This window comes from Marmota monax, unplaced genomic scaffold (assembly GCF_021218885.2).
Source record: "Marmota monax isolate L192 unplaced genomic scaffold, Marmota_monax_Labrador192_F-V1.1 WCK01_AAM20220418_F8-fsc00023, whole genome shotgun sequence".
Lineage (NCBI taxonomy): Eukaryota > Metazoa > Chordata > Mammalia > Rodentia > Sciuridae > Marmota > Marmota monax.
Window position 1 is genome coordinate 2,880,066 of NW_026692907.1, and position 25,678 is coordinate 2,905,743.

The 25,678-nt window shown below is 48.3% G+C and overlaps 1 protein-coding gene across 2 annotated transcripts; it reads right to left on the reverse strand.

Annotated features, from left to right (window-relative positions):
* Positions 1 to 120: 120 nt before the first annotated feature.
* On the reverse strand, positions 121 to 15,115 carry Ldlrad1 (low density lipoprotein receptor class A domain containing 1). 2 transcript variants are annotated; one of them, XM_046450836.2, is made up of 7 exons: positions 15,020 to 15,115; positions 14,492 to 14,546; positions 11,461 to 11,586; positions 9,894 to 10,031; positions 8,101 to 8,229; positions 7,754 to 7,877; positions 6,665 to 6,792 (listed from the first exon to the last, which is right to left on the reverse strand). In XM_046450836.2, exons 1-6 carry the CDS (start codon positions 15,038 to 15,040, stop codon positions 7,795 to 7,797), a joined length of 552 nt encoding a protein of 183 aa, XP_046306792.1. In that variant the 5' UTR covers positions 15,041 to 15,115; the 3' UTR covers positions 6,665 to 6,792; positions 7,754 to 7,794. The 2 variants fall into 2 exon arrangements, with proteins under 2 accessions (XP_046306791.1, XP_046306792.1); XM_046450835.2 differs by lacking the exon at positions 7,754 to 7,877 and having other exon boundaries at positions 121 to 6,792.
* Positions 15,116 to 25,678: the final 10,563 nt, after the last annotated feature.

Genomic DNA, 25,678 nt, shown 5'->3' on the forward strand with positions numbered 1-25,678 from the left:
GAGGCCCGGGTTCGATCCTCAGCACCACGTACAAACAAAGATGTTGTGTCCGCCGAAAACTAAAAACTAAACATTAAAAAAAACATTCTCTCTCTCTCTCTCTGTCTCTCTCTATCTCTATCTATCTATCTCTCTCTTTAAAAAAAAAATATTCAGCACCAGACATTAAAATTCACATCTGGAATCCAATAAAAATTATTTGATATGATAGATCGACGTGGATTAACTGAGGGGTAACTGTAGGAAGATAGGGTGTGGTTGGAGGTGATAGGTCAATAGTGGTATGCCTTTGGGGTTTATATTTTTTCTCTGGTGAGTGATGCTCTCTCTGCTTTCTGATTGCCATGTCTTGAGCTTGCTTTTTATCCTTCTCAATCTTCTGCCATGATGTTCTGCCTCATCTTGGGCTCCGAGATGGAGTCAGCCATCTATGGCAATCTATGAACCTCTGAAACCATGATCTCCAAAATAAACTTCTTTTTCTAAGTTCTTGTTAGGTCTTTTGATCTTAGTGATGAAAAAGCTGATTCAAACAGAAATTGATAGAAAGACTAGGGTCATTGCTGTTACTAATATAACCATGTGTTTCAGAAGCCTTTGGAGCTGGTTTGTGGAGAAGAATTTTTAAAAGTTTAGAGATGCAAGCCAGAAAAGCTTTAGAACTTTGTAAGGGAAGCTAATGTGGGAGTCTGGTGGTAGCTCAGGAGACTAAAATGCTAAATGGACTATGGATAGTAAAGACTGGGTTCATGGGATTTCAGAGGGAAAGGAGGACTCTTTTGGATATTGGACTAGAGGCCACTCATGTTATTCTGGCAAAAAAGTCATCTACATTTTGCCCATGTCCCGAGATTTTCTGTGAGAATGAATTTAAAGGTGATGGATTTCTTAATCTTGTGAAATAAATTTCTATGCAGCATAGAATTCAGGTGGTGGCATGGATGGATATTGCTGGTGGCTTTTAGTCAAGTTTAGTGTGATATTCAGGAGCAGAAAGCAGAGAAGATTTGAAAAACTTTAAATTTGGCCAGAAAAATAAGAGTAAAACTGAGGTTAAGAAAGTTGTGGTTGTTAAAGACATTGCAGCCACTAACAGGATGCTAAATACTTTACTCAGAGACAATAGGAAAGATGGTTTGAGGGCATCTCATAAATTGGCAAGACTACACCCATTTCAGGTGAAGGGTATAAAGGCAAAAATCCCTGCTGGGTAAGGTGGTGATGCTGTAATCCCAGCTGCTCAGGAGGCTGCGACAGGAGAATCACAAGTTCAAAACCAGCCTCATCAATGGTGAGGTGCAAAAATTTTCAGAGTTGAAATGACTGAGTAATAAAAGCTTTAACCTGAATCAGTAGACAACTAATCAGTATAACTCCATCAATATGGGCTGGGGTTGTGGCTCAAGCGGTAGCACGCTCGCCTGGCATGCGTGCAGCCCGGGTTCGATCCTCAGCACCACATACAAACAAAGATGTTGTGTCCGCCGAAAACTAAAAAATAAATAAATAGATATTAAAATAACTCCATCAATATGGATTACTGGGTGATAACTATATGCAAATAGAGGAGGTATGTCACTGGGAGTGTGCCTGAAGGCTTTATATTTTGTCCCTGGTGAGTGGAGCTCTCTCTGCTTCCTGATTGCCATGTCCTGAGCTGCTTTCCTCCTCTGCAGCTTTCCACCATGATGTTCTACTCCACCTTGGGACCAGAGCATGATTTCAGACCTCTGGAATTCTGAGTGTCAAATAAACTTTTCCTCTTCTACACTGTTCTTATCAGGTATTTTGGTCACAGTGGCAAAAAAAAAAAAAAAAACTGACTAATACAGTAATTCTACAGAAACAAAGTGATTGTCTAAGAATGGGTAGTTGGGGATGACTGTTAATAGTTACAAGGGTTGCTATTTGTTGTGATGAAAATGTTTTAATAGTGAATATGATGATGGCTGCACAACTCTGAATATACTAAAACACATGGAATAGTACATTTTAAATGAATGGATTATATGGTATGTACATTATAACACAATAAAGCTGTTGTATTAAAATAAAACTACTAGGAGGCTGGGCTTGTGGCTCAGCAGTAGAGCACTCACCTAGTATGTGTAAGGCCCTGGGTTCAATCCTCAGCACCATATAACAATAAGTAAATAAAATAAAGGTATTGTGTCCAATTACAACTAAAAAATAAATATTTTTTAAATAAAACTACTAGGCATTTAAAAGAAGCAAGAAAGTATACTTCACAATGAGGAGAAAACTCAGTTTATCTGAATCAACTCAAGACTGATATAGATACTAGAATCGGCAGAGAGAGAGAGAGAGAGATTAATAGCTATAATTGTGCTCCATGCGTTGAAGAGTTAAGTAGAGACATGGAGAATATCAAGGACCCAAATCAAACTTCGGAGTGAAAAATGCACCAATGGAATTAATGACAAATTAAATATTGAAGAAGAAAGAAACTGTGAATTTGAAGACAGATCAATAGAAACTATCCAAAATAAAATGCTGAGAGGAAAAACAATTTTTTAATATTTATTTTTTAGTTGTAGTTGAACACAGTATCTTTTATTTTATTTATTTATTTTTGTGTGGTGCTGAGAATCAAACCCAGGGCCTCGCATGTGCTAAGCAAGAGCTCTACCACTAAGCCACAATCCCAGCCCAGGAAAAACAATTTGTAAGACCATGAGCAGAATATTAGTGAACTGTGGACATATACTGCTCAGTATGTATGTAATTAGAGATTATGAGGAGAGAAGAAGAGGGACAGAGAAAATACTTAAAGAAATAATGGTCAAAATTTTTGTAGATTGGGGGCTGGGGATGTGGCTCAAGCGGTAGCGCGCTCGCCTGGCATGCGTGCGGCCCGGGTTCGATCCTCAGCACCACATACAAACAAAGATGTTGTGTCCGCCCAAAGCTGAAAAATAAATATTTAAAAAATTAAAAAAAAATTTTTTTGTAGATTGGACCAAGAATCCCACACCAAGGCACACATCATAATATAATTGTTCAAAAGCAATGATAAAAGAAAATCTGAAAAGTAATCAGAGAAAAAAGACATCCTAGCATATCCACACTGTATATACTACCCTCCTGTTAGAAATTAATAGCCCTTGACTATTGAGACATTGCAGTGTTGTATTAAAGTAACCCTTATTTTGCTTAATAATGCCCGAAAGCACAAGAGAACTGTTACTGGCAATTTTATTACAGTATATTGCTGTATTACAGTATATCGCTATTTTATTAGTAGTCATTGTCATTAATCTCCTATCATGCCCAATTTATAAATCAAACTTTTCTATGTATGTATAGAAAACAACATAATATATGTAGTTTTGATGCTATTTGCCCATCCTCTAGGAGTTTTGGAGTACATCCCCACAGACAAACAAGGACTATTGTGTGAATACATGTGTGCGTGTGCCTTTTTAGGACTCAGCGAAATTGCTTCTACCTGGTCTGGAGTTGTGGGTGGCCCTCAAAATCCCCAGCAATAACCACTAGGCAGTGCAGCTTTGGATTGGTGTTCTCTTTTGTCAAAAGCCTGGCTGATGGGGCTGGGGCTGGGGCTCAGAGGTACAGCGCTCACCTAGCATTTAAGATGCAGTGGGTGCGATCCTCAGCACCACATAAAAATAAAATGGGGATTTGTATCCATCTATAACTAAAAAATAAATGTTAAAAAAAAAAAAAGGCTGGCGGCCTCTGAGGTCCCTACTAGCTCTAATGTCTGTGGCTCTGTGAGCCTAAGGATGAAAGGAGAGCCCGGGGCCAACAGTGACAGCAGACAGTTAAACCAGACCAGATTTCCAATCCAAACCCTGGGGCCAAGCCTGAGCCGCTTTAAATTCCATTAATCTATCCCTGAGTGTTTGCACAGCAAAGAACCTGTTGTACTTAAAGTCCTGATCTTGTTGCTGGGGCCAGGGAGGATGAGAGAAGACAAATATTGACACGGGCTGCTGGGTTCTTGCTCCAGCCTACTCTGCCTCCTTGGTCTGGGGAGGGCCTGCCAGGCTGCCCTGTGTTGCTGTCTCTGGGGGCCTGCATAAGCAGCGCTGTTGGGATATTGCTATGGCACCTGCTCCTTTCTGAAAGGAAAAACCAATAAACAGAGGAATAAACACAGGTTCTGCCAACCTCAGCCACTTCCTGTTTACAGGCTGTGGCTCCCTGGCTCCCCATTCCTGGCTGGGAAGACCAGGCTGACGTAGAGTGAGCCATCAGGAGGGCTGTGATGGGCTGAGAATTTGGGCCTGTGTAAGTTTAGCTCCTGGCTCTATCCTGAAGGCTATGTGATGGTAAGCAAGCAGCTTCATCTCTCTGTGCCTCTGGAAGGGTGTGAGTAATAAACCAGGTTCTTGAGAATTGGAGGAAATGATATTCCAGAGACAAGGCTTGCAGCGGTGCCAAGCCTGGACTAAGTGCTCACTAAACACTGCAGCTAATACTCCCCAGAGGCTCTGGCACGGCTCTTGGCAACCCTTCTTCTGTTTTTTGATGGCATTTGCATTCTGGATCTCACTTTGCCCTCTTGGCAAGGCTGTGAGCTAACCTGGTGCTCAGTCATCCTTCCTGAGCCTTGGTTGCAGCTACTTCACCCCCTCAGTCAAGGTCCCTCTCTACAGCTTGTGCAGTCTGGGCACAGGGAACACTTCATGCTCCTTTAGTTACTGGTGCCCTCCCTGTGCCTGGCTGCCTGTCCCTGCCCAGCCCCTACTCCTGTCCCAAGTCCATCTGTCCTCCATTTCCCGCTTTCCTCCTGGCTCAGTCCTCTTCGAGGTCAAGGCCCTGCTCAGCCATCCCCTCTGAGCAACTGGAACCAGCTCCTGAGACAGGGGACCCCTCTGAGCAAGTTTTTCCAGCCCTCCAGAGACAGCACAGAATACTGAGCTGTCACGGCACGCACCTAGGTTTCTGAGTCCATGCGTCTGGTTCTGGTCCCCACCAGAAACATGCCCTTCGACAAGCCGCCTGTCTCTACAAGTGAGAGGTCTTAAGTGCTCTAAAAGCAGTTCCGTTTTCCTGCTTCATGCCCCCCACCATGACACCTCACTGGCCTTGGGATGAAGTGTGACATGCTGTGCCCATCATGCTCGGTCCCTGCTCCCCCCTCTCCAGCTGTCTCCTCTGCCACCCTACGCTTTGGCCACTGGTTGGGTGGACATTCCCTGGCTGAGCTGTACCCTGTCACGTCTCAGTTCACATGGACCAACTCAGGAATGTCCTTTTCCTCTACCCCACCCTCTGAAAAGCCTCCCGGCCCCCTAAGGCCAGTTCGATGCCTGAGACCCTCCATAGCCCCTGCTTGGGCTGCAGTTGGAAAGAAACCCAGCCAATGGTGACAGAGCAGAAAGCTGACTGTCCCTCTGGCAGGAGCCCAGAGGTTCCCTGTCCCAGGAACTGGTTCCAGTTGCTCAGAGTCAGGGATGTAATTGTCCTGGCTCCTAGAGGTCCTTCCTTGGGGCCCAGAATTTCCTGCTGTCCCACTCATCCCTCCAGGGTGTGAGGTGTGATCTCCGTAAGACTCCATATTCCTCCTGTGCTGGGACCCAGTTCTCTTCTTGGGGGGACCAGCACCCTGCTCCTGGTTTGCCCAGAGAAAGCAGAGACTGATGCATGAACGAACAAATGAATGAAAGAGGGGAAGAGTGACCCGGGGCTCACCAGCCTCTCCAATGCTCATTTTCAGTTCAAAACATATGCAAGACTGCTATCTAAAACCAATTTCAATAATTTCCAATGGGGACACACCTGTCTCCTTTAACAGGAACCCTCCCCTTGGCCAGATTCCAAGACTCTCTTTCAGAATAAGTGTGGGACCATTTCTGCCCCTCAAGCTACCTCTTATAATACCCCTTAGAGACTGCCCCTGCCAAGGAAGGACCATATTGGTAGCTTTTAGAAAGGTCTTGAGGTTGAGGGCACATGGAACCTGTCTGGGTACGTGGAACAGTTTCAGCCTTGACTTTGCTGCAAGATCCTGGGCAAGCCATTTCCTGCTCTGGGCCTCAGTTTCCTCATTTGTCTAATGGAGACATCTATCCCTACCTGCCTGGGTGCTGTGAAGCTGGAAAAGTATGCAGAGAAATGGCTCAGTCCAGCTCTGGGACCAAAATAGAGCCCCTTCCTCAAGAGCCCAGGGCTGCTCAGCTAGCTAAAGTGGCCTCCGAACCCAGCACCATCTGCCTTAGATACCAAATAGGCAGGGAGTGGCATATACTTTACTTATGTACCCCCCTTGGGGGCTAAACTCCTAGCTTGACACTTAAGTCTCAAACATTTCTTCTAAAGGGGACAAGATTGGGATCAGCAAGCCTGGCATGGAGTAGAGGACCACATTTCCTCCGCGTTGTCTCAGAGACAGGCCTAAAACCATAGGGGCAGATTCTCCTCGTCTTTGTTAGAAACTGACAACGTGTTAGTGAGCTCCCTGTCACTGGAGGCATTCAAGCAGTGGCTGAGCAACTGGAAAAGTGAAGAGGCAATTCCTATTGAGATACAGTGTGTAGATCCTGCTAGAAGATTTTGAAGGCTCCTCTTGCCTTTTGGTCCAGGACTTGACGTTCTTGTGAAGAGTTACCAGTGCCATTCCAACCAGCCTCTCCCGCTGGCCTGGAAGGCCCTCTCAGGGTCCGGGACAGGAGTACTCATCGGACCAGTCAGAGCAGTGCTGCACGTGGTCCTGGCAGAGAGTCCTTGGGATACAGCTGCAGTATTTGAAGACAGTTGGAGAGCAGCGCCACCACCCAGCGTCACAGGGTGGGCATGCAGTCACTGAGGGGATAAAAGCAGGTAGAAGAACCACTGTGGTGTCCTGGAGCACTCCAGGCCCCAGGGCACTCCCTAGCTCTGAAACCTGCCATAGCTCCCCGTAACCCCACCCCATCTGACATGGGCTGACTGTGTTCTTGGTTTTCTTGCAGAGGAGAGAATTGAGACCCCACTACTCGATGTTTCCTCCCTCACCCTGTCTGAGCCTCAGTTTCTGCATCTACTCAAGGTTGTTATTAAGGAAGACAGTAGTGCTCAAATATGAATGGCTGCTGATTCCCCCTCCCTATCACCTGCTCTACCTCCCAGCCTTATCCTAACTCCAGCTACACCAACCCCTGAAGTTTCCCCAGTGGTGCCTCACAGACTTCTCTCCCTTGCCCCGTACCCTGTACCCTGTACCCTGTACCCTGGACTTCATGTCAGCCCCTGCCTGTTGAAACCCTATCTATTCCCCCCGCCCCTCGGTGTTGGGCAACACACCCAGGGCCTTGTGCATGCTAGACAAGTGCTCTGCCTCTGAGCTACATTTCCAGTCCCTTTTATTTTATTTTGAGACAGAGTCTCACTAAATTGCCCAGACTGGCCTCAAACTTGTGATCCTCCTGCCTCAGCCTCCAGAGTAGCTGGGATTACAGGCATGCACCAGCACGCCCAGCTGTTGAAACCCTGGAACGTCACCTCTCCTGACAAGCCTCCCTTGCCTCCTTCAGGGCCCAGCATTTCCTTTTGTCGTCGGCATGATGTGAGTCCTGGGGGCATCCTTCTCTGACCCCTGACTGTCCCCCACTGGAATCTTGTACCAGGCCCAGGCCCAACGGTGTTCTGGGCGTGATTGTTGATTGAACACCAGGGAAGGGATTTAAAGGAGCAAGACTCCAGACAGGGAGTCAGGAGACGGGTTTTCACCCGAGGTCCCTTTCTGTCACTTGCTGTCCCTTCTCCTCTTGGAGCTTCAGCTTACCTACATACAAGTCGGGTCCAGCCATTCTTGCCCTGCTTTCTTCATGGGGAAAACCCAGGTTCAAATCCCAGGTGGGCCATGCACGTCTCCTTACATGATGACCTCTGGGTCCCAGTGTCCTCATCTGTGCCCTCAAAGGTAAGTTGCCCCTCATAGGAGAAAGAACCGCCAGGAGGCCCCAAGGTAGTGAGCACCCCACCCTGAGGCATTCAAGCAGGAGTAGAAAGCTTCTTCCCGGGATGCAGGGAAGGCAGGTAGAGTGGAACCTCACAGATTCCCTGGTCAACCTCTGCCCTCTGGCCACGGCCTGGCCACCTGCCCCAGTCCCTCCTGTGCCAGTCCCCCACCTGGGCTCAGTTCATCTGAGCAGTCCCCGCAGTTGTTGATCCCATCACACTTTTGGTCTGAGTAGATCCAGGAGGCCAGGTCTCCACAGCGAGCCACAAGGAAGCTGGGGAGGTTCTGGGGCACATCTCCTGCAGAGGGACAGAGGAAGCAGGAAGAAGTTCACACCTAGCCACAGCTACCTCGGGGCCATCTGGAGGTGGATCATCCTGGCCACCCTGGCAGTTGTCAAACTCAGGGTCACCTCCTGCTCGTCCCAGGAAGGGCACAGGTCTCGTGGGAGAGGAGGTCAAGTCCACGGAGAGGAGTACTTTTTTGCCTGTGCATCCAGCAAGAGGCCCAGAGGGCTGCCTCGCCCTTCCTCACCCCCTGCCCAGCTCCGCCTCCCCACCACACCATTGCTTGCGCTATTTCTCCTTCCAGAAGAGTCTCCTTGACACCAATTTTAAATCATTCTGCCTTCAAGTCCAGGTTCAAACTCCTTCACCTCCAGGAAGCCTCCTCCAACTGGAATGTAACAGGTGCGATTCTTGCACTTGGGTCTCAGAACTAAGCAGGTGTGGCTTACACGCCTCTTGAGAGGGACCCAGAGCACCTTTCTCAAAAGTGGGCTCTGTGTTAGGCAGCCGTGTGACAGGAAAATCCAAAGTTCACACAAACTTAGGCCACATCCATACTGGAGGGAAAAGATCCAGACTCGGGATCCTTGGACTGGACAGATTCAGGCAGGAGTGTGATGGATGTTTCTGGGGCCTGACCAGGGAGAGGGACATGGGCAGTTGGTATGTGTACACTGGTAGAATGGGAGGGAGCAGGAACCGGGTCCCCTGGAGGGTGACTGTGGGAGTTCAGGGTGTGACCTAAAGAAGCAGGCCAGAGAGGGAACCCCCAAATCCATGCAGAACCACCATCACAGGAGAAAGATTGAAAGATGGTCTATTGGGGCAGGGGTTGAGGAGAGAGCCGGGCGGGAACCAGTCTGGGAGAACACTGGAAATAGCAGTACTTGCAGGACAAGGCATGCCTTTCCTTGGGAAGAGCATTCAAAGCTGGGGGCGGCCACCCCAGGTGGCAAGTTCCCCATCCCAGGAATATGCAAGCAGAGGTTGGTGACTTGTCGGGGCTTCTGGCAGAGGGGGTGGATAGGAGCTGGGGCACCGACTAGAGGCTGTTCAGGGTTTGAGCGCCAGGCACCGTCCCTGCCGGCTCGGCTCCACCCCACCTCATCAGGCTCTCTCCCCCCTGGGGCTTCAGGTACTGAATCTCCCCCTGCTGGTTCTCCTTTCTCCCGAGATCTGTCTGGCCTCTGGGGTGTGGGTCCAGGTCTTCCCATCCATTCGTCCACTGGTTCATTTGGTGTCATTCCAGATACCCATCTGTGCCGAGCTCAAGCAGACCAGAACTGCCCCAGGGGAGCTGAGTCTGATGGGGCTGCAGAGATGACACCAATAAGCCTAGGGCTGGGTCCCAGGGAGGCACGGCAGTTGTGGACCCTCAACCTAGTGCAGGAATCAGGGGAGGCTTCCTGGAGGCTACTTCGCCCTTGAATTCTTTCTTGAAGGACGAATACAGGTCCTCTGGGAGTGGAGGTGCACAGTGAAGGCATGTACGCATGTATACCTGACTGAGGCAGGGTGGGGACAGGGGTTTCCGGCCAGAGGCACTGTATCTTCAAAGGCCTGGGGCCTGACTTGCTCAGAGATGGTCAGGCTTCAGTGGAGCTGCAGGGAGAGATGAGGTGGGGGCCACCCTCGGGAGGGCTGATCTGGGCAGGGCATGACTAAGGGGCACTCACGGCACAAGCTCTCATCCTCGTCATCGCCGTGGGGACAGGTGCGAAGGCCATCACACACCTGGCTGGCGGAGATGCAGCTCCTCCGGTCCCCACACAAGAAGCCTGTCCTGTTAGTCAGCGTCACACAGGCCTGGGCCCCTGTGTGGGTAGGGGAGGCCCCAGAGAGTCAGGGTGGTGCTCACAAGGGCAGCACCTAGGCGGGCATTGAGCCCCACCCAAGCTCCACCCTGAGAGGCTGGGACAGTACACCGGCCCTGTTTACTCAATGGTAGGGATCCTTTAAGTCCCAGTGTGGCCTCCTGCCAGCTGTATAACCTTGAGCAGATGATCTGACCTCTCGACCCAGAGAGGGCTTCCCAGAGGAGAGCTAAGTCCGGCACAATGAGACCCAAAGCCCACCCCCGTAGGACTCATGTGGGTGCAGTAAACGCTTCTCTGTAGACACACCTAGAGCACAGAAGGCACACAATCAGCCTCGGTCCCGGCTCTCACTGAAGACTTATCTGCACTCTCACAGGAGGCTCTAGGGACAGTGCTCCACTCAGGGAAACCTCAGAAGCAATGTATTTGGGCTGCCATGAGGACTGTGGGTCATGATCCCTCACATCTGGGCTCAGCTTCATGGTCCACAGAACACGGTCTCAATTTCATCCCATTGTTCCCCAAGCATCCCTGAAATGTCATTGTCACCCCCCTCAGAGAGAAGAGATACCCACATATTCACCCCTAGGGCTGCTCCTAAGACTTAGGAAAGAAACTGGCAGATGAGATGTCCCCTGGCCCCAGACTGTGCACGTGTCTGTGTGTGCTCACTGGGGATGGCAGCAGGTTTGTGTGCGTGTGTGTGTGTGTGTGTGTGTGTGTATGTTCATGTGAGCCACATCTCAGCTCCTGGCACCCTCGGTTAGTGTGAGAAGGCCAGCGCTCAGGGACACCAGGCTGTCACAGACATACACACACAGACGCCCACACTGACACACGCATGCTCACACAGACATCTGCACCTACATACACAGTCCCACGCAGATACCGACAATAGGCCCACACGTGGACACGCCCACACTGACACACATACCCGTGCGTCCAGGTGCATGCAAACACTACTGGCACACGCGGGCTCACAGACACGCATGTGCACACAGGCATGTGACTGCGACTCCTTGCGTATTCCCAGCTCTGCTCAGTCCCCTGTTCCTGCACAGGAATGCAGAAGACTGTGAATTTCACTCTCTCCCCATCTTGTCCCCTTACACCCACCCTGCCTGGCGGCAGAGCCATCTCTTGGGTGACCGGGATAGGGGAAGAGAAGTGTGGAGGCTGTGGGGGCTGACATGAGGCACCTAACCCAGCCTCGGAGTCAGGGAAGGCTTTCAGGAGGAGGCGACATCAGAGCTGGGTCTTCTCGACAACTCGTGTCATAGATGTGCAAACCAAGGCTCAGAGACATGTGTACAGTGTGTGTCTGCGTTTGCATCCTAAGGAATTATGCAAAAAGCACTTGCAGAAGCCAGGGAGGGCTGGGCTCCCCGTACCCTGCAGCAGGTCTGACCCATCCCCTCATGACCACCTGATGTGCGTGAAGGGAGTCCAACGATGGTGACCAGGGTGATGAGGGCCGCGAGCATTGCCAGCAGGAACAGCAGGAAGGCCGAGAGGCAGGCCCCACGTCGGGAGCAGCAGGGGCCGCAGGTTGCTGTGAGGGTTGGGACACATGTTGATGCTGCAGCCAGTGGCTAGCACTGGGCCCAGGGGTCCCCTGCACTGATCTGGCCCCAGCAAGCACCCCCACAGGGAAGGCCAAGGCAGGAGAACTTCCCAGAAAGAGGGCTCCTGCATCCTCCAAGGGGCTCTGGCTTCTCCCTGCCAACCCACTACCACCAAGTGCTACCCGGCTGGCCTCTGCTCCAGACCTCATCCTCCACAGTCCTCACCCGCCTATGCTCCAGGCAGCCTCCTCAGGATGCAGAGATGGAAACCTGTGCATTCAGTCCCTACTGTGGGGTGGAAGTGACATCAAGTCCTTCATAACCATTATTTCTATTTTTCAAAACCACCCTTTATTTATTTTTTGGTACCAGGGATTGAACTCAGGGGTGCTTAACCACTGAGCTATACCAGCCCTTTTTTTTATCATTTTGAGACAGCATCTCACTAAGTTGCTGAGGCTGGCCTTGAACTTGTGATCCTCCTGCCTCAGCCTCCCAAGTCGCTGGGATTACAGGTGTGCACCACTATGCCCAGCAAAACCACCCTTTATTTTGATGGATGAAGAAACTAAGGTTCAGAGAAGCAAAGGTCCAGTTTACTCTATGAAAAGCTAGGATGTGCGTCCACACTGTCAAATGCCACAACTGGTATCCTTTCCAGGATTTTAGTTGTTTGTCCATTCTAAAGCCTGTCAGTACACTGGAGTCCCAGCTCCACCACTTCCTAGGTGAGCAACATTAAGTCACTTATTTTTTCTGTGCCTCAGTTTCCTCATATGGAAAATGGGGACCATCGTATGGGTCAGTTTGTTGAATTAGTATACCAGGACAGCATTTGCACATAGTAAGTGCTAGGTGTGAGCTATTCTTAGTGTTTATTGAGCATCTCTCTTGTGTATAGCAGTGCTCCTAGGACTACACTTTTCTCCTTTATCCTCTCTTTATCCTCTCTTGCTGGCAAAATAATGAAAGAAATCTTAATTGAGGACCTTCTGGGTATCTTGCTCTGAAGAGGACACAAAAGTAACTGTGGCTCTGATTTTGTTCCCCAAAATTTTATGGTTGCATTAGAAGGTGAAGCATGAACACAGGAATGAGTGTGGGCTACTGTCAGGTCCAGGTCACAGATACCTCCAAAAAAAAAAAAAAGGGCAGGAGCAGGTTGATTCATATCTGTTACTAGCTCTGAGGCAGGCACACAGTAGGTGCTTTGTGAATACTTTGGGAATATACTCAGCCAGAGATCCAGGGGAAGGCTATCAATTTGATGAGTTTGGGTCATTTCCACTCAATCCACTCACTTGCCCAGAGCCACCTGCCAGTTAGAAGTGGACCTGGGTGGCGTTAGGTGTAAAGGGTGCTAAGAAAGTGTGGGCCAGGTGCCCCGTGAGCTCCATGCAGCTTCAGAAGCATGGGCGCTACCCCTGCAGGGGAGGCCAGGGAGGCCTAAAGAGGGTGTTCCAGGAGAGGCCATGGAAACCTGGAAGCTGGTGGATGGCCTGCAGGACAGGATGTGGGCGTGCCCTGTGCTGGGAGAGGTGACAAAAGCAGGTCGACAGGAGGCTCTAAAGCCAATAATCCCTGCAGCCCTGGCAGGTAAACACAGGGCAGGTAACCCGGGAGACAGTGCAAAGCTGGGCCAGGGGAGGTGTCCTGCTCAGCCAAGCAGCCACTTCTCAAATATTTGTGCAGCATAGGCTACTTGCAAGGTGGGGTCCCCGGGGGAAGGGAGAGGGGGGACTCAGTGCTGAACCTGCTAAACTGAAGCTCACTCCCAGGAGAAGATGACATACTGCAAAGCCCCAAAATCTTTATGTGTCATTGCCTCCCTGGACAGATGGAGGAAAGGAACCTGCTGGTCCGGCAGCCACGCCCACCGTGAGCTAGGACTTGGAAGCAGAAACACCAGTGCAGAGCAGCAAAGGCCCTGGGCCGGGCACAGTGGAGCGTGCCTGTGATCCCAGCACCAGGGGAGGCTGAGGCAGGAGGATCGCAAGTTCAAAACCAGTCTCAGCAGTTTAGAGAGACCTTAGCAACTTAGTGAGATCCTGCATCAAAATAAAATATAAAAAAGGCTGGGGATATGGCTCAGTAGTAAGCGCCCATAACAACAACAACAAAAAAAGCACTGGGCTTTGCTACAAGAGGGACCTTGGTTAGAATTTCAACTTTGTCTTTCCCACCTTCCAGCTGGGTGATGGTGACCTGATTACCCAAACCTCCTAGTCTCAGCTGTCTCATCTGTTATTGCTCTTAATAACACCCAACCCTGCAAACAGCTGTTCTGAGGATTGAAAGAGATGGTGCAGAGCCAGACACATAGTAGGGTGGATTCTTTATAGCTGTTGCTGCCATCTGCCTCTTTGGGTCTGTTTTGTCATAGAGCAAACATGGGTCAAGACAAGGCACATGGGAGACACTCAATAAATACATGCTCTTACTTCCCTTTACTTCATAAAGGCAAAGAGAATAAATAGCCCTGGTAGCACCGTGAGTCAGTGGCACATGATAGGTGCTAAATAATTGTGTGATCCTGGGGTGCTTGATCCCTTAGAGGTACAGAGAGTTGCCCATGTCACTCACCGAGTCAGGGATTTGACTCTGGGCTCCTTTCTCAACATTACATGGGGGCATTGTAAGCAGCGCAGCGCCTGTGAGGGACATAGCACACAGTAGGTGCCCCATAAATGCTTGTGCATGGAGATAATGAACAGTCCTATTAAGTAACTGACTGTCGGCATGACTGGCCAGGAAGCTGGGAACAGATGCCATCTATATGGGGGGCAGAAGGACAGTGGAGGCTTGGACCCTCTTTGTGCCTTTGCAGCCGGCTGCTGGGCTCCAAGGCATCCCCACCCGTGGGAGGAGGCCCACAGGCCTCAGGTCCTTTACCTTCCCCTCCAGGGCGGGCTTTGGTTCCAGCAGCAGCATTGCGGGTGACATCCCCCTGCCCAAAAGAACAGAGCCTTAGGAGAGGCGGTGCCCAGCCTCAGGGCGTCTTCAGAATGGGTGGCTGAGAGCCTCAGATAAGACTCCTGGTCCCACAGCTGTAACTGAGTGCTCCACACTCTTGCTACTGCCTCCCATTTCCACTCGCTGATGGGGCGGAATCCCTTTTCCTCTGTGGTCCACTTGGCAAACACTCATCCTGCAACTTGCTCCGGCCGCTCCTCCCTGGGGCCCCTCTGCCACAGTGCTGATCGCTTCCCGGTCTCTGTGCACCTGGCTCCCGGCTCCTGCCCAGCACTGGCCACTTGAACTCTGGCTGGTTCACCTGCTGGGACCCCTGCCATGTGGTAGGGTGGGTTCTGATTCACCTTGGTGGCCCAGCAGGGTGTCAAAGGACCCCCCTTTCTTCTCCACTCCTAGGAGCAGGGTTTACCATCCTGAGGGCAGGAGCCAGCTCAGGGCAGCTCTTACCTGGGGGAAGATCTTGTTCATGCCTCCAGCACCCAGACTTCAGGAACTGAGGTAGAGAGCAGAGAACTCAACAGGTACCCTATCTTGTCACCAGGGGCTACCTGGAGGAGGGACAACAAGAGGCCGCACCCTCTTCTGTGGGTGGTCCCCTCCCAGCTGCCTCCCTGGCAGAGGACTGGGCAGGGAGGCAACGCTCAGTCTGACAGCAGCACAGTAGGTGAAATCCTCACTCCCACTGCACAGATGAAGAGCCCGACGTTCAGAGAGGGAGAAACCACCCTGGGCTCCAGGTCACACAGTGGGTGGAGGGGTGAGATTTAAACTCTGTAAACTTTTTAGCATGTGCTTTTTCCTCCACATCAAAGGTGAGACTGCAGCATCTCAAGGCACTGGCTGCACCAGGGTGCCGGGTACAGGCAGAAATATCCAGAGTTACATTCCAGTGCTAGAAAGCAGGGGTCATTTTCTCATGGATGTTCTCCTGTTCAATTAAGTAGGAAATATCAGCTGAAAGAATATGCATTTGCCACTAAAGTTACAAAGCAAATATAGTTTTGGATTATTGTCTTTTAAAACATGGCACTGTGTGTTTTTATTTTTCCTGAGATGGCATCTGAGGTGGGGGAAGTCAGGGAGCTCCTTCCACACACCAGCATGGTACGGTTTCCCCAGCAACCTACTCCACTGCTCAGGACACTGGGGCTCTAGAAGTTTATGGGACTGGTCTAAGGACCAGCACCAAGAGAAAAGAGGTGTCACCTTCTGAAATAAGTCCGGGGGTTTCAGGCAGAGTCTCCCTGCACACTGTGTCTGGTGCCCCTGGGTTTTCTAACCTGTGATCATTGGGAAATAGAATCCCTGGGGGTGGAGTGGGATGGGCAGACCAGGGACAGCCCCCAAGAGGTAACAAATGACACTGGGAAGGAGTAAATCCTAGGCCTGGAGAATGGGGTTCTCATTAGGGCCCTGTCTCTGGCTCTGGCTTGGGAAAACCACTCTTTCCCTTCCATAAAATAAAGGGATATTTATTTTATGGAGGAAGGGGTGTTTGAGTTTAGGATTCCTCAGAATCAGACCCCAAGACAAGAACCAAGGGAAATGGATGTAAATGGGAATGAGCCCAAGAAACGTGGGCTGGGAAGTGAGGGGTAGGGGACAGGGACAAAGGGCTTCACCAAGAGCTCGTGGGCCAGCCAGCTCCCATTATGCTAGTGGAACGGGGCCCTTCTGGGGCATTCAGGAACCCTGGTGGAGAAGACACCCCCGTGAGGTACCGGACCGGAGGCTGAGGGCACTGCAGCTTTAGTCCCCATCCCTGCTGGCCATTGATTGACAGTGGCTGGTGGCTGTTCATTCCTGGCCCTGCTGGCCTGAAGTAAGCAAAGAAAAGTCAGTGCTGGCAGCTGTAAGCCTGGCTGATGTGCCCTGAGGCAGAAGGGGCTGAGGGGGATGGGCTCCTGTCATTGACTGGTACAAGCTATGTGAAGCTTGGGTTCAGCAGGATTCTGAGGGCAGCTCGGTGATTGATTAGCGATGTCTGCCATGGGTGTGAGAGTGGAGCATGGCATCATCCGGGATGATTAGGTCATGCCCTCCGGACTCTGGTCTTTTTTGACTTCTTTGACTTTAGCCTCTGGCTTTTTTTTTTTTTTTTCTTTAGTGTTCCTTTAGAAGATGACTCTTCAGGCATGGGAAATGTCCCTTTGTTTGGGTTTCTGCTACAGTCCAGGTGGAGCCACCTCTGACTGTGCTCAGGCTGTCACCAAGAACCATGAGGGAAGGGCAGCAGGGACCTGGCAAGATGGAGGAGAGGCCATGTACCTTGATCCCTGAACTTCTTAATGTCACAACCCTGACCCTCCAGGGGAGGGGAAGAACAGAAGGGTTGTAGCTATTATTTATTGAGCAGCTACTAAGCTCTAGGCACTACACCATCCACATTACACACATCCTCACTTGACCCTCACAATAACTCTATGAGATTTGATTGATGATGCAACGGGTTCAGAGAGGTTAACTAACTTGCCCCAGGTCACACTGTGTGTAAATGCCAGAGCTGAGATTTGATCCCAGGCCAGCTTTGACTGCAAGCCTATGGACTTGCAGAGTTGTTTACATCCCCACTGTTGTGTATGAGAGTTTCTTTTTTATTCTTCACATTTTTTATTGGTGTATTATAGTTGAACATAATGATGGATTTGTTGTTACACATTTGTACATGTACACAATATAATGATATAATTCCTCCCTCCCTCCTCTCCTCTCACCTCCTGGTCCTTTCCTCTACTAATCTCCCTTTGATTTTCATGAGATCCCACACCTCCCCACCTTTTTTTCCCTCTCTAGCTTCTATATATGAGAGAAAACATACAACCCTTGACCATCTGAGTTTGGCTTATTTTGCTTAACATAATGTTCTCCAGTTTCATCCATTTTCCTACAAATGATTATAATTTCTTTTTTCTTTATGGTTGAATAAAACTCCATTGTGTACCTACACCATATTTTCTTCATCCATTCATCCATTGATGGACACCCAGGCTGGTTCCATAGTTGGGCTATTGTGAATTGTTCTGCTAAAAACATGGGTATGTGTGTATCACTACCATATGGGGACTTTAATTCTTCACAATAAAGATAAAGTAACTGAGATAGCTGGGTCATATGGTGGTTCCATGCCTAGCCTTTTAATTCTCATAGGGGTTTTATTAATTTACAATCCCATCAACAGTGTAAAAGTGATCCTTTTTCTCCAGATCCTTTATTATTATTTGTAATTTCTTTTTGTGGGGTTGAGGGTACTGGGGATTGAACTCAGGGGCACTCAAGGGCACTCGACCACTGAGCCACATCCTCAGGTCTATTTTGTATTTTATTTAGAGACAGGGTCTCACTGAGTTGTTTAGGGCCTCGCTAAGTTGCTGAGGCTGGCTTTGAACTCATGATCCTCCTGCCTCTGCCTCCCAAGCTGCTGGGATTACAGATGTGCGCTACCACACCCCTCTGTTATTTGTGTTCTTGATGACTGCCATTCTGACTATTGTGAGATGAAGTCTCAGTATAGTTTTGATTTGCATTCCCCTAATTGTTGATGATGTAGAGCATTTTTTCATATATTTGTTGGCTATTTGTATGTCTTCTTTTGAGAAGTGTCTGTTTAGTTCATCTGTCCATTTAGTAACTGGGTTCTTTTCGGTGTTAAGTTTTTTGAATTCTGTGTATATTCAGAAGAGAAGCTAGCCCAGGTTTCCTCCCATTCTGTAGGATCCCTTTTCACATTTCAAATTGTTTCCTTTGCTATGCGGAAGCTTTTTAATATGATGCCATCCCATTTATTAACTCTTGGCATTAGTTCCTGAGCTTCAGGGGTCCTAATGAGAAGGTCGTTGCCTGTGCCCACATGCTGGCGTGTTGACCCTAATTTTCTCCCAGGAGTCTGTTCACCACCTGCCGCAGTCTGGCTGGGCACAAAAATCACGAGCCACTCAAGCAGGAACAAACTTTATTTTTGAAACTGCCGCCAATGCCCCGGAGGCTCCCGGAAGACCGACCCAAGCAGCGTTCTCCCGGACCCCAACAGGAAGTCCCTCCTCCGGAATTCCCTCCTACCACACTTCCCCAACCAATGGGAACTCTCCAGGAGTCCCGTAGCAGGCCGAGGTGGACAGCAGGAGTCCAATATCCATATGAATGCATATCTTAACATAATCATATCATCTCAATGGCTTGCTGGTGTCACCTTTCAACCAAACATGCCATGGCATGCATCATATTACTTGGCTGTGGCTCTTAGCAACCACCAACCTGCTGACCCTTAGGGCTGTAAGACTTTTGATTCCTGCCAGCCTAGGGGCTGCAGCTGGCAGGTGTCGGGGTCTGCAGTCCTCTTCCCACCCATTTTATGCTCTCAGGTGTCTCATTTCGAAGCAGGAAGAATGACCAGTGTAGGGTGGCGGGGACAGTTCTAGCAGCAGCTTAAGACAGAGGAAGAAGCTGGAAAGAATGGACACAGGTCCTCAGGTCCCCTCGAAGCATCCAGGACCTCAGGAAACTGGGACTCAGGGAGAGCCATGGCCTCATTTTACAGCAGTGGGAACTCAGGAGGGGTGAGGACTTGCCCCAGGCCACACAGCACTCAGTTTCCTGGCCTGCCCTGCTCCAGCTCTGCATCAGGTGGCCCCGGGAACTTCCCAAGGGCTGCCAGCCCTGACTGCCCCAGCAATTGTGCCTCAAGGGCACCAGTCAGATGCTGGGCCCAAGTGGTCCCCTCGTCCCCTACTCTCTGCTCTCTTTCTGGGCAGTGAAACACTCAGGGGCTTTCATTGCAGTTATTGGGATGGTTCTCTTGCAGAGAAGGGAGAGCATGGGCTATATTGTACAACACCTCCTCCTCCCTGCTGGGCATTAGCTGGGGCTCCGGGGCCAGAACTGAGAGAACATCTAGCAAGAGCACAAACTTTGGAGATGGTAGTCCAAATGGTCCCAGAACAGGTCACTTACCCTCTCTGAGCTTTAGCTTTCCTGTCGCGTTCCATGACTAAAACACTCAAAGTCACTCCAAGTGAACTAGGATGCACAAAATAATCACACGGAGACAGAGAAATACCTTTTTCTTTGAGTCCTGTGACGGCTCCTCTGACTTTAGGGGTCCGTGGAAAGAGAGAGAGCGCGAGCACATGCTGAATCCCTTTTATTGGGGAGAAGCCATTCAAACGAGGCAAGGGGTCAGGTTTCAGAGGGCTGAGGTTGACTGACATCTAGGGAGGCCACGCCCATCTCATGAGCTGTGTGGGGATCATGGCAGAGCAAGCAAAAAGACCAGAGCGAGGCCCGTCCAAACAGAGGGGCAACATCGATTCAGTCCACTTGGTGCGCTTGGTGTTCACAGTTCACACACACATACACAGCCTGTGGCTGGCTTGCCACATCTACACATTCTCACCGTTCAAGGCTAAGGGGCGCCCGGTTCCTATGTGACAGCTCCCAACACTTTCCCATCTTCTCTAAACTTCTTTTCCACTTGTCCCTCAAGCAACGTGGCACCCCAACAGGTAGATCTCTCTTTCCTCCCTTCCCGACCCAATACTACACCAAGCTCACTCTCTCCACCCCCTCTCCAGCTTGGCCTCACAAAAGAGGTTTCACAAATAAGAAAAATATATAAAAGTAGGAGGAGTCATGTAATAAATGATCACGTGTCTACCACTGAGTCAGTCCTCATTTCCAGTTAGTCGTTTTTGCTTCAGATTTTTTTTTCTATCAGTATGGCAAAATTGAAAGCCTATTTTTTCCAATTGCATTCCTTCTCTCCCTCTCTGGACTGTTTCCTCAATGTACTGTGGATGCCTTCACTCTGTGTGTTCATATGCATAAACTTCATAGGACTGCCCTTATGGGAAGTTTTTCTCTTTTCTTTTTTTTTTTTTTTTTGGACTGAGTTTTATTGAACCCAGGGGTGCAGCTTAACCACTGCTCACCTTTCCAGCCCTTTTTAAAATTTTATTTAGAGGCAGGGTCTCATTGAGTTGCTTCGGGCCTTGCTAAGTTGCTGACGCTGGCTTTGAACTCACTATCCTCCTGCCTCAGCCTCCTGAGCCACTGGGATTACAGGCATGTGTCGCCCTACCTGGCTCTTCCTTTCTTTCTTTTTAAAATATATATATATTTTTAGTTGCTGATGTACCTTTATTTTGTTTATTTATATGTGGAGCTGAGAATTGAACCCAGTGCCTCACACATGCTAGGCAAGTGCTCTACCAATGAGCTACAATCCCAGTCCTTTTTTTTTTTTTTTAATTCTTATTTTTTTTTTTTTGCAGCACTGGGGATGGAACCCAGAGTCTATCACTGAGCTATACTTCCAGTCCTGTGATACATTTTTTAAAAACTTACATAAATATCACTAGTGTACTTATCTTTCTTGCTCTTTATCCACACAATACATGCAGAATCACACTGTAGTGGGGGGCAGCTCCAACTTTCCCAGATATTGTCAAACTGTGAAATTGGCAGTGCCAATTTGCCCTCTATTAGTTGAGTGTTAGAGTTCCTGTCTCCCCAGGCTCATTAGCCCTTGCAAACATCATACTTCCTGACACTTGCCACTCTGTTAGGTGTGAAATGGGATGTGGTTTAACCTTCACTTCTTTAACTATTCCTGTGGCTGCCACCACTTGCTAACATTTATGAGTGCTTGCTGTGGCCACATGCTGTCCTGCATGCTTTCTGTATATATCACCATCCTAGGACACAAGACTATCATTATCTCCATTTTACAAGTGAGGAAACTGAGGCTTAAAGAAATACAGTTCCTTGTCCAAGGTTCACAGCTGAAAAGAGTCAACGCCAGGATTCAGGGTTGGCTGGCTGAAGAACCGCACTCATCCCCACCTGCCACCTCACTGCTAGCAAGTGTGACCTGTGGACCAGCAGCATCCACAGCATCTGGATTCCAATTAGAGAGGCAGAATCTCTGGTCTCAAATTGGATCTCAAAACCAGAATCTGGATCTTACAAGATTCCCAGGAGATTTGAATGCATGATAAATTTGAAAAACCCCTCCCCGCCCACCCTGTGCTGCCAACCCCTTTACAAATACATTGGTCTTATGGATTTCCTCCCTGGCGAGTTGCTTTTTCTTATATGTCACCCTTTTTTAAAAAAAAATATATATATTTTTTAGTTGTCAATTGATCTTTTAATTAATTAATTAATATGCCCTGCTGAGGATCCAACCTGGGGCCACACACATGCCAGGCAAACACTCTACCACTGAGCTACAGTCCCAGCCCCAATGTTGCCCATTTTTAAATGAATGTTTTCTTTTTATTCATTTATGGATTAACTTTATTTTGAGGGAGGACCACAGGTTTATTGGGGCTCCAACACACACACTCTCTGTATCACAGGACAATGGCCTGCATGTGTCACCTTGGACAGCTGGGCCCAGAGGCAGTGGAGTATACTCTCCTCCCTGGTGGCCCAGACCCAACTGGGTCCTTTCCTCCTGGCAGCTGAGGGAGGGGGCCTCTAGGGTGGGCTGCAGGCCTGGAAAGGGGAACAGAGCAGATGAGTCCAGAAGGGACCGGGGCCACCAGGGGCTTGCTTGCCTCACCCCAGGAACCATGTCACAGCAGCTGAGGGAGAGCACCTTCACTGGGCCGGTCTCAAGGAACAAGTCATCCACAACAGTAAGCCTAAGAGAAGTTGAACACTTGGCCCAGTTTACACACATTGTAGAAATATTCCTTTAAGACCTCCATGAAGTTGTGTCTGTGTCCAGGTATGCCAGGTAGTGGTTGTAAACAAGTAACCCAAACAGGGACAGACCTCACCGATCGGCAAGCTTTCTTTCTTAAGCAGTGGCAGAATGGCACAATTTCAGGGAAGGAATATGGCAACCATCACAGGAGGGGTCTATGTTTTATAGGTTTGAACTAAAGTCAATCATTGCAGAATGTTTAGTGTGACTTAATCATTAGAGACTTAGAGCGTGGGGGCTGGGCAGTCAGGAAACCAGTTGTGCAGGTTCAAAGCCTAAATCAGGAAACCAGGTTACAAGAGTTCAAAACCCATTGTTATTGGGATGAAAGTCTAGAGCCCAATGTTTGCCTTCTTTCTCCCTGGGGGTTGTTACTCTATATCCTTCATTCTCATCGGCATTCACACTTGATGCAGGAGTAGAGGCCAGTGTAGCATTGGTAGATGACAGTAAAGTCCCCTAACATGGCAACCCTGTCAGGACCTCAGTGGCCCTGTCCCTGAGGCAACTGGGCAGCTCTGGCTCTCCATGGATTTCTTTATGCTGGATGTGAATGATTTGTTATATGGGTTATAAATCCCAGTCTGTCACTTGCTTAGAGTGACTTTTGCTGACTCCCTCTACCTTTCTTTCTTGCCCAAACCAAGTAAAAGTCTCATCTCGTGAAGCCTCCTTTGACCCTCCTTCCTCCCCCTGGTTTTATCTTCCTGTCTCTGCTGCAGGCTCTGGCTCCATCCTAGCCTGGTTGCAGCCACTAGAAACCCCTGGACCCTGGGTGGGACAATCCCAGCTTGAGTTGGACCGACCTGGGAATTCACCCTGACTCTGCTGGGCTAATACCTACTTAGGGTGACAAGTCAAAGCCTCTCCAAGTGGCAGTTCCCTCATCTGAAGAACTGGGTGAGGGTATTATTTCCAGAGTGTGCGTAGGATGAAGAGCGTGCACCCTCTGATGGTGGGAGTTTCTTTCTGGATGCCTGGGTTTGTTTCCAGTTACAGAGATGTTCTGGAGGGTCAGAACTGCTTCTTAGCCCAGGGCCAGCACTGGACAAGGCTGAGTGGGCACCACAGAGGCCCAGTCCCTGCCTCAGCATCTGTCACTCCTGCCACCCATCACCCTGGAGTCCTGGATGAGACTGTTTCCTCAACCATCAAATGGAGACATTAACCCCATCTTTTCCTAGAGAGATGGTAATAGAATCCTTTTAAGTAGAGGGGTGAGACTGCTGTGAAGGGCTTAGCTGATATCAGTGGGGAATCAGTAATCCCCATTGTGAATTATCTAAGGCACTCTCGCAACATAGCATCATAATATTTTTTTAATGCAGATGATCCAATTTTTATTGAAGTTTATACATTTAAGTATCATGACATTTGCAGAGTTGGAGCTTCAATAATGACAGCTTGATGTGGTACTCATCTTAAGCAGGTAACATTACCAAGAGCTTTTGCTGGAACCTTTCATTTCCAATCAATTGCTGATTTCATTCCTTCAATTATTGCTATTCTAATTTTGCAAAAAAAAAAACAAAAAACCCAAGTGTGCTGGGGCTGCAGTTCAGCAGTAGAGTGCTTGCCCCGAACACGTGAGGCCCTGGGTTCGATCCTCAGCCCCACATAAAAATAAATAAAAACAAAGATATTGTGTCCATCTACAACTAAAAATTAAAAACAACAACAAACAAGTAAGAAAAGCACATAAGAAGCAGGAAAAGGGGCTGGGGTTGTAGCTCAGCAGTAGATCGCTCGCCTAGCATGTGCGAGGCTTTGGGTTTGATCCTCAGTACCACATAAAAATAAATAAATTAAACAAAGGCATTGTGTTCAACCACACTTAAAAAATAAATATTAAAAAAAGAAGCAGGAAAATAGCCCAAATAATTTAGAACTGATCAAGCAAACAAAAATAAATGACTCTTACAATGACAAAATAAAATCAGACAACCTCTAAACCAGGGGTTCAGTGAGTTTTGTTGGGGGAAAAGAAAACCTTTATTTTTACCAACTTCTAGCTGAAGATAACATTTTTTTCAATTATGAAGGTAGGCAGCAATCCACAGCAGTATCAGTAGTACCTGTGACTTCATCAATAGAAACCACAGACAGCTAAATTATAGTCATTGCACATATTTAAAGTCACTTTGAAACTATGTAAATTTTAGAACTGCCCCTTATTTTATTTTATATCAATAAAAAAATGCCTACACTACTCTATCACAAACTTTTGAAAATATTTTAATAAAATTCGTTTCGTCTTAACATCCCTCTGCCCCAGATTCTAGAACAAGTAGTCAAGGAAAGAGATTAAAAAGGTAACTCAAGCTGATGATACTCAAACATGACAACAGGACATGCATAGAAACTGGACACCTGGAAGGCAGAGCTTAGCAGCATACTGAGTTCATAGAGGCTGGCTAGCAAACCTAGAATTAGAGGATGGTGGGACACTGACTAGTATTTTAGTTTAAAAATTTAGCCCAATAAGAAGCAGTCTGCTGAGAAGCAGGGCCCATAGAGCAAACTTCCCAATTTGCTTGGCACCACTGACTGTGACCAAGACACAGAGAACAGGCTTAGGGTTACCATCCAAACAACAACGTGAGGGGAAAAGTAGCTTTATAGATAAGAACTTTAAAGTATTAGTAAAATAGCCAGTGCATGTTAAAACTCAGGAGGCTGAGGCAGGAGGATTGCAAATTCAAGGTCAGCCTCAGAAAATTAGTGAGGCTCGAAGCAACTCAGTGAGACACTGTGTCAAACAACAAAAAGGGCTGAGGAGTCAGTAAAATAAATGATATTAAAATAAAGGCATTTAAAAAAAAAAAGGAGTACTATGGGACTAAAACATTGTTGATCTCTGGACTTGTCCCTTTGGTCTATCTTCCACAGTTTTTTTGTTTTTCTTTTTTTCAGTACTGGGGAATTTTTTTTTTAATATTTGTTTTTTAGTTGTAGTTGAACACAATATCTTTTTTATTTTTATTTTTTAATGTGGTGCTAAGCATTGAATCCAGAGCTTTGCACATGCTAGGCGAGTGCTCTACCGCTGAGCCACAACCCCAGCCCCAAGTACTGGGGAATTTTTATCACTGAGTCACTGAGCTACAACCCCCAAATTTTTATTATTTATTTTAAGACAGGGTTTCACTAAGTTGCACAGGCTGGCCTTAAACTTAGGATCCTGCCTCGGCCTCCCAAATTGCTAGGATTATATATGCGAGCTGCCATGCCCTATCTTCCACATTATGGTCCAAGTGAATTATTCTGAAACATTGTTACCCTCTTGTTTAATATACCAGAGATATGAAAAATTGTGCTCCATATGTGTGATAAGAATTGTAATGCATTCTGCTGTCATATACAAATAAAATTTTTAAAAAAATACCTTGCAATGACTC